The sequence below is a fragment of the Montipora foliosa genome, chromosome 2 (genome assembly GCF_036669935.1).
Source record: "Montipora foliosa isolate CH-2021 chromosome 2, ASM3666993v2, whole genome shotgun sequence".
Taxonomy (NCBI): domain Eukaryota; kingdom Metazoa; phylum Cnidaria; class Anthozoa; order Scleractinia; family Acroporidae; genus Montipora; species Montipora foliosa.
This window is the reverse complement of record NC_090870.1, coordinates 37,088,612-37,097,942: the sequence shown is the minus strand read 5'-3', so window position 1 is coordinate 37,097,942 and position 9,331 is coordinate 37,088,612. Positions and strand designations below refer to the sequence as shown.

Genomic DNA, 9,331 nt, shown 5'->3' with positions numbered 1-9,331 from the left:
ACCGTTCAATTAGATATTATCTTTCTCTTCTGTCTTCAGATGACTTCAATTCCGGCATTTCAGCAGGTAATTATATGTTCTTCATAAATCGATGAAAGTCATCCTTCTACTGATAAACAATGCGCGAATGGTATATACTTGATCACTATAGGATTGTGATGTAATTGAAGAGAATGTTTTATTAGGGCTGAATTAAGATCGTTTCGTCCTCTTTAGTTTTACTGCCAAAAAATGTGTGAATCTTTGGCATTTGTTTGTTGGAAAATGATTCTTTCGTTTCTTTGCACTTTTTAACAAGTGTGAGACTACGATGTGGTTCCTTTAATGGCAGCTCCTGTTAACCACAAAACACACAGAACCGATCAGACGTAGTCTTTCCTGCCCCATGTTTTAATGTCGACTGAATTTATTCCTAATGCACATTCAGTATTTGATTGGAGTACGTCGCGCTATTTAAAGTGGAACATTTGTACCTTGGCCGTTTCGAATCGATGTAGTTATCTGACAACATTTCCTCTCCCGTGAACTAGGCGTATGCCGGCAAGCAATTTGCAATGAAAGTTAAAATGGCAACCGTTTAATGCCATCATGGGGAAGTAAACAGTATGAAACAAAGATCACTTCAATGGGCTGGTCTGCATTTGCCTTTACCGAGGCATATTCTTCCTAAGGTAACAGCGTTAGTGGATGCATCTCGAAAGTATGGAACTTCACTGTGTCTCGAGGTCTTAAGGGGTCTTAACAGGCTGCTACCCGTTTGCATCATTACACATTTAATTTGATCTATTTGACACCTTCATAGACTGCGTGGACAAGTCTCCATGGTGTGCCGATGCTAATTCACATTCGCGGTGCGCATTTGACATTAGCTTCAAGCTGGAGTGCCGAAAGACTTGCGGCATCTGTGTAAGTAGTTTAATAGACTGTCGAATAAAGGAGAGAATATGAGTTCCGTTTACGCAAAACGGCAAACTTTAGGTGTAAAGTTGTCTTAAAGTTTATTTCGTGCCTTTTATTGCTGGTTATCGGAAAAATTTATATAAATAGAAAGAAGAGGCAAGACTGAGAGAAGTATTATTTCCGTGGTTTATGCCCAGCGGCAACCCTTGCCGTCTACTACCATCGCGAGTTTTAGTGTAATTTGAAAGCAATATTTCTTGTTTCCTTGGTTTACCCTTTCAGTGATGATCATGTTCTTTCCTCTCTCTACACTACCCCTTAGAGTCTCGTTCTTCATCTACTGGTTTTCCCCCCTCTCATTTCAAGTACCTGGTTTTCCATTATTAGCTTGCTCTACATGACAGCCCGGATATAACAATCAAGGATGAAAACGATACGCCGATATTACGAGAAAATGAAGGTAAACTGATTTCTATAATTTGAAACTGAAAGATGCTCGCCGACCGGTTGGCTCAGTTGGTTGAGCATCGGACTACTGTTCGTGGGAGGTCACGGGTTAAAAAACTCCGCCCGGACCAACACTTAGGGTCTTTAAATAACTGAGGAGAAATTGCTGTCCTTGTATGACATCTGCAAATATTTATTAGTCTTCGGGCTGATAAGGACGATAAACCGTAGGCCCCGTCTAACAACACTTGTTGATTAATTCATTGGGACGTTATAAAGACCCCATACCCTATACTCGAAGGGTACGGTATGGAGTTCACGGTGTTGTAGTCAGGCCTCAATTCATCCATGGGTTGGGCTGGTGAGATCGCTAATGGGCGGACATCGGCTGCCAGCGACGCCTGTATATGCTAATGTCTGGTTTCACACATAGATTGGTTACTTGCAAAGCGCACTTGAACATGTTAATAGACAATGCGCTATATAAATCATTACCGTTACAATGACTATTCTCATTCTGTCGTTTTCTTTGTGCTTTGAAATGACTTGTATGAGTATCAGTTGCTTGTTTTATACATCCGACCCTAGGAAGTGCAAATACCTATGCAAATGTAGTTATTTCAACTTGCAAAACTCCCCTGTACCGTTCAATTATATGATTACCTTTCTCTTCTATCCTTCATATCCATTCAGTTTAGCAGGTAATTATATGTTCTTCATAAATCGATGAAAGTCATCCTACTTCTGATAAACAATGCGCGAATGGTGCTTAGTTGATTACTAGGATTGTAATGTAATTGAAGGGAATGTTTTTTTTGGGCTTAATTAAGAACGCCTCGTCATCTTTAGTTTTACTGCCAAAAAATGTCTGAATGTTTGGCATTTGTTTGTTGAAAAATGTTTCTTTCGTTTCTTTGCACCTTTTAAAAAGTGTGAGACTGCGATGTGGCTGCTTTAATGGCTCCTGTTAACCACAAAACCGATTAGACGTAGTCTTTTCTGTCCTAAGTTTTAATGTCAACTGAATTTATTCCTAATGAACATTCAGTATTTGATTGGAGTACGTCGCGCTATTTAAAGTGGAACATTTGTACCTTGGCCGTTTCGAATCGATGTAGTTATCTGACAACATTTCCTCTCCCCTGAACTAGGCGTATGCCGGCAAGCAATTTGCAATGAAAGTTAAAATGGCAATCGTTTAATGCCATCATGGGGAAGTAAACTGTATGAAACAAAGATCACTTCAATGGGCTGGTCTGCATTTGCCTTTACCGAGGCATATTCTTCCTAAGGTAACAGCGTTAGTGGATGCATCTCGAAAGTATGGAACTTCACTGTGTCTCGAGGTCTTAAGGGGTCTTAACAGGCTGCTACTTGTTTGCATCATCACACATTTAACTTGATATATTTGACACCTTCATAGATATATTTGAGGACTTCACAGGCTGCATGGACAAGTCTCCATCGTGCGCCGATCCTAAGGCGCATCGTTGGTGCACAGGGGATGTCAAGTTCTCGTTGCAGTGCCCAAAGACTTGCGGCACATGTGTAAGTAGTTTAATACACTGTCTAATAAGCGAGAGAATAAGAGTTCCGTTGACGCAAAACGGCAAACGTTAGGTGTAAAGTTGTCTCAAAGCTTATTTCATGCTTTTTGTCGCTGGGTATCGGAAAAAAAATTATTTAAAGATAAAAAAAAAAACAAGACTGAGAGAATTATTATTTCCGTGGTTTATGCCCAGCGGCAACCCTTGCCGTCTACTACCATCGCGAGTTTTAGTGTAATTTGAAAGCAATATTTCTTGTTTCCTTGGTTTACCCTTTCAGTGATGATCATGTTCTTTCCTCTCTCTACCCTACCCCTTAGAGTCTCGTTCTTCATCTCCTGGTTTTCCCCCCTCTCATTTCAAGTACCTGGTTTTCCATTATTAGCCCGATCCACATGACAGCCCGGATATAACAATCAAGGATGAAAACGATACGCCGATATTACGAGAAAATAAAGGTAAACTGATTTCTATAATTTGAAACTGAAAGATGCTCGCCGACCGGTTGGCTCAGTTGGTTGAGCATCGGACTACTGTTCGTGGGAGGTCACGGGTTAAAAAACTCCGCCCGGACCAACACTTAGGGTCTTTAAATAACTGAGGAGAAATTGCTGTCCTTGTATGACATCTGCAAATATTTATTAGTCTTCGGGCTGATAAGGACGATAAACCGTAGGCCCCGTCTAACAACACTTGTTGATTAATTCATTGGGACGTTATAAAGACCCCATACCCTATACTCGAAGGGTACGGTATGGAGTTCACGGTGTTGTGGTCAGGCCTCAATGCATCCATGGGTTGGGCTGGTGAGATCGCTAATGGGCGGACATCGGCTGCCAGCGACGCCTGTATATGCTAATGTCTGGTTTCACACATAGATTGGTTACTTGCAAAGCGCACTTGAACATGTTAATAGACAATGCGCTATATAAATCATTACCGTTACAATGACTATTCTCATTCTGTCGTTTTCTTTGTGCTTTGAAATGACTTGTATGAGTATCAGTTGCTTGTTTTATACATCCGACCCTAGGAAGTGCAAATACCTATGCAAATGTAGTTATTTCAACTTGCAAAACTCCCCTGTACCGTTCAATTACATGATTACCTTTCTCTTCTATCCTTCATATCCATTCAGTTTAGCAGGTAATTATATGTTCTTCATAAATCGATGAAAGTCATCCTACTTCTGATAAACAATGCGCGAATGGTGCTTAGTTGATTACTAGGATTGTAATGTAATTGAAGGGAATGTTTTTTTTGGGCTTAATTAAGAACGCCTCGTCATCTTTAGTTTTACTGCCAAAAAATGTCTGAATGTTTGGCATTTGTTTGTTGAAAAATGTTTCTTTCGTTTCTTTGCACCTTTTAAAAAGTGTGAGACTGCGATGTGGCTGCTTTAATGGCTCCTGTTAACCACAAAACCGATTAGACGTAGTCTTTTCTGTCCTAAGTTTTAATGTCAACTGAATTTATTCCTAATGAACATTCAGTATTTGATTGGAGTACGTCGCGCTATTTAAAGTGGAACATTTGTACCTTGGCCGTTTCGAATCGATGTAGTTATCTGACAACATTTCCTCTCCCGTGAACTAGGCGTATGCCGGCAAGCAATTTGCAATGAAAGTTAAAATGGCAATCGTTTAATGCCATCATGGGGAAGTAAACTGTATGAAACAAAGATCACTTCAATGGGCTGGTCGGCATTTGCCTTTACCGAGGCATATTCTTCCTAAGGTAACAGCGTTAGTGGATGCATCTCGAAAGTATGGAACTTCACTTTGTCTCGAGGTTTTAAGGGGTCTTAACAGGCTGCTACTTGTTTGCATCATCACACATTTAACTTGATATATTTGACACCTTCATAGATATATTTGAGGACTTCACAGGCTGCATGGACAAGTCTCCATCGTGCGCCGATCCTAAGGCGCATCGTTGGTGCACAGGGGATGTCAAGTTCTCGTTGCAGTGCCCAAAGACTTGCGGCACATGTGTAAGTAGTTTAATACACTGTCTAATAAGCGAGAGAATAAGAGTTCCGTTGACGCAAAACGGCAAACGTTAGGTGTAAAGTTGTCTCAAAGCTTATTTCATGCTTTTTGTCGCTGGGTATCGGAAAAAAAATTATTTAAAGATAAAAAAAAAACAACAGTGAGAGAATTATTATTTCCGTGGTTTATGCCCAGCGGCAACCCTTGCCGTCTACTACCATCGCGAGTTTTAGTGTAATTTGAAAGCAATATTTCTTGTTTCCTTGGTTTACCCTTTCAGTGATGATCATGTTCTTTCCTCTCTCTACCCTACCCCTTAGAGTCTCGTTCTTCATCTCCTGGTTTTCCCCCCTCTCATTTCAAGTACCTGGTTTTCCATTATTAGCCCGATCCACATGACAGCCCAGATATAACAATCAAGGATGAAAACGATACGCCGATATTACGAGAAAATGAAGGTAAACTGATTTCTATAATTTGAAACTGAAAGATGCTCGCCGACCGGTTGGCTCAGTTGGTTGAGCATCGGACTACTGGTCGTGGGAGGTCACGGGATCAAAAACGCCGCCCGGACCAACACTTAGGGTCTTTAAATAACTGAGGAGAAATTGCTGTCCTTGTATGACATCTGCAAATATTTATTAGTCTTCGGGCTGATAAGGACGATAAACCGTAGGCCCCGTCTAACAACACTTGTTGATTAATTCATTGGGACGTTATAAAGACCCCATACCCTATACTCGAAGGGTACGGTATGGAGTTCACGGTGTTGTGGTCAGGCCTCAATTCATCCATGGGTTGGGCTGGTGAGATCGCTAATGGACGGACATCGGCTGCCAGCGACGCCTGTATATGCTAATGTCTGGTTTCACACATAGATTGGTTACTTGCAAAGCGCACTTGAACATGTTAATAGACAATGCGCTATATACATCATTACCGTTACAATGACCATTCTAATTCTGTCGTTTTCTTTGTGCTTTGAAATGACTTGTATGAGTATCAGTTGCTTGTTTTATACATCCGACCCTAGGAAGTGCAAATACCTATGTAAATGTGGTTATTTCAACTTGCAAAACTCCCCTGTACCGTTTAATTATATGATTACCTTTCTCTTCTGTCCTTCATATCCATTCAGTTTAGCAGGTAATTATATGTTCTTTATAAATCGATGAAAGTCATCCTACTTCTCATAAACAATGTACGAATGGTGCATAGTTGATTACTAGGATTGTAATGTAATTGAAGGGAATGTTTTTTTTGGGCTTAATTAAGAACGCCTCGTCATCTTTAGTTTTACTGCCAAAAAATGTCTGAATGTTTGGCATTTGTTTGTTGGAAAATGATTCTTTCGTTTCTTTGCACTTTTTAAAAAGTGTGAGACTGCGATGTGGCTGCTTTAATGGCTCCTGTTAATCACAAAACCGATTAGACGTAGTCTTTCCTGCCCCAAGTTTTAATGTCAACTGAATTTATTCCTAATGAACATTCAGTATTTGATTGGAGTACGTCGCGCTATTTAAAGTGGAACATTTGTACCTTGGCCGTTTCGAATCGATGTAGTTATCTGACAACATTTCCTTTCCCGTGAACTAGGCGTATGCCGGCAAGCAATTTGCAATGAAAGTTAAAATGGCAACCGTTTAATGCCATCATGGGGAAGTAAACTGTATGAAACAAAGATCACTTCAATGGGCTAGTCTGCCTTTGCCTTTACCGAGACATATTCTTCTGAAGGTAACAGCGTTAGTGGATGCATCTCGAAAGTATGGAACGTCACTGTCTCGAGGTCTTAAGGGGTCTTAACAGGCTGCTACTTGTTTGCATCACCACACATTTAACGTGATATATTTGACACCTTCATAGATATATTTGAGGACTTCACAGGCTGCATGGAAAAGTCTCCATTGTGCGCCCATCCTAGGGCAAGTCAATGGTGCAAAAAGGATATCAAGTTCGCGTCGGAGTGCCGAAAGACTTGCGGCACATGTGTAAGTAGTTTAATACACTGTCTAATAAGCGAGAGAATAACAGTTCCGTTGACGCAAAACGGCAAACGTTAGGTGTAAAGTTGTCTCAAAGCTTATTTCATGCCTTTTGTCGCTGGGTATCGGAAAAAAAAAATTATGTAAAGATAAGGAAAAGGCAAGACTGTGGGAATTATTATTTCCGTGGTTTATGCCCAGCGGCGACGCTTGCCGTTTACTACCTTAGCGAGTTTGAGTGTAATTTGAAAGCAATATTTCTTGTTTTCTTGGTTTACCCTTTCAGTGATGATCATGTTCTTTCCTCTCTCTACCCTACCCTTTAGAGTCACTTTCTTTATCTCCAGGTTTTCCCCTCTCTCATTTCAACCAGCTGGTTTTTCATTTTTAGGTTTTAAAAGGCTGATTATTAGAAGATCATTCAAGATGGAATTCTGATTTTACTTTGCATTCTATTGTAGAAGTGATAGAGATTAAGGGCTCAATAAACTAAACGTTGCTGGACTTAACTGATTAGAGTGTAATATGAAGTGCTAGTTTTCTACCCCATATGAACCATGTGAGCGTTAGCCCTACTAATGGAAATGGGCCTACACAAGGACAGAGAAAAACTCTGACCTGGGTGGGAATTGAACCAACGACCCTCGGGCTAGATCACTGCTGCTCTACCCACTGAGCTACAAGGTCAGACGGGAGCAGGCCGTGGGAACTGAAGATGTTAAAGTCACGGCAATGAACATGTACAAGTACAAGGAAGGGTTACATTTTTGCAAACGTTGGCCGTGTAGCACTTATATGGGTCTTATATTTCAGCTGAATTAACTGATTAGAGTGTAATGTGAAGTGCTGGTTTTCTACCCCATATGAACCATGTGAGCGTTAACTTAGCTCTACTAATGGAAATGGGCCCACACAAGGGGTAGAAAACTAGCACTTCACATTGCACTCTAATCAGTTAAGTCTCAGTGTTGAAATATAAGTGCTACACGGCCAACGTTTGCAAAACGTAACCCTTCCTTGTACTTGTGAACGTAGCTAGGGCGAGTGAAAACCACGTTTTCTTTTTTCTCAGTACTCCTTGCCGACATTACGTTGATGGAATTCTTTTATTGTTTTCTTTTTGCTGTCACCCACAAAACGTCGCGATTAAAAGCATCTCGCTCAAAACCGTCAATCGTCTCCGCAATGATCCCGAAACTAGCAAGAAATTTTGTTTATCACCAATTATTCAAAGACGACAAAAACATAGCAAACTTTCTTGTTAGAAGTTCACTTAAGTCTGTCAGTTAACCAAGTACTTTCAAATGCGCGCGAACACGATGCAAGGCGATTAAAATATATACGCCTTATTTCAAAATGGCTGCCATTTTAGTATTCTTTTGTTTGATTGTAAATTGGCCCTTTTTGCCTCGTTCAAGGTTAAATATCCTTTTAAAATTTACGTTTGAAAGCAGGCCAAAAGGGCCAATTTGCAAGGGAACAAAAGAATACTAAAATGGGGGCCATTTTGGAATAAGGTGTCTATACAGACCGTTTTACGTGCAGCTCCTCCAATGTCGTCTATTACATAACCTGCACACCATGCAAAATGGTCTATTTAGGCGAAAGAACGAAGAAACTGGGAGACCCCTTACGCGATTGTCTTTGAAATGTAGAAAGAAATGACAAAGACGAGTCGAAACCAGTTGCACACCACTTCAATGTTCCTAACCACTCCACCCATAACATGATTAGTTGTGGCCTATCACTACATCTCGTTAACACAAAAATTTGTTTTTCAAATAGCTACAATCAACCCTCACGGAAATTCTCACGGAATTAATGAACGATTTTCATTTAATTAACCATTCGTGTATTGATGTCCACCAATGGCAAAGCTCCTAGACCTCCTTTACAGGACACAAATTACCCACAATTCTTTATATCACACTGACAAAGTAACTATGTACAAAGTGTCAACGCTCGAAATGCCATCTCAAAAATAGCCCTTATCGGAGTAATCAGCGGTTTTGTCATATCACTCCGTCACTTTTTAGCCTGCAATGGTTGCCTCTGCGATATCGAGTTGACTTTAAAATCTGCCTCTTGACCTTCAAAGCAATAGATAGGTCTGCACCCAGCTACCTTAGGGAGTTAGTAGTGGTCAGGCCTAGGAGAATCGCTACCGTTTCAGATCTTCCAATTCTGCTTTACATGGCGAATGGAATCACAAAAGAGATTCTAGGTGACAGAACATTCGCAGTCGTAGCTCCTAGACTATGGAACCCTCTCCCAGAAGAGCTGCGAAGCAAGAGTGATATAAACGATTTCAAACGCCACCTTAAAGCTCCCTTTTTTACCAAAGCATTTTTAACACCTTAGTCGGACTGGTCTTAGCTTGCTTTGTTCTTATTTTATCACAATTGCATTTTAATGCATCTATCTTACTAGTCCTCATACTTGGATTTCATTTAGTATTCAC

General features: G+C 40.5%; 1 protein-coding gene across 1 annotated transcript in view; it reads left to right on the top strand.

The window, feature by feature from the left end:
• LOC137990744 (uncharacterized) overlaps positions 1–7,379 on the top strand; it is a 12,709-nt gene extending 5,330 nt beyond the window's left edge. The window contains exons 3-11 of the mRNA XM_068835855.1: positions 40–66; positions 803–906; positions 1,288–1,360; positions 2,771–2,895; positions 3,280–3,352; positions 4,763–4,887; positions 5,271–5,343; positions 6,752–6,876; positions 7,262–7,379. Coding sequence (XP_068691956.1) covers positions 40–66; positions 803–906; positions 1,288–1,360; positions 2,771–2,895; positions 3,280–3,352; positions 4,763–4,887; positions 5,271–5,343; positions 6,752–6,876; positions 7,262–7,276 — 740 coding nt within the window. The 3' untranslated portion in view covers positions 7,277–7,379. The remainder of the gene's footprint in view (positions 1–39; positions 67–802; positions 907–1,287; positions 1,361–2,770; positions 2,896–3,279; positions 3,353–4,762; positions 4,888–5,270; positions 5,344–6,751; positions 6,877–7,261) is intronic.
• The last annotated feature ends 1,952 nt before the right edge of the window (positions 7,380–9,331 follow it).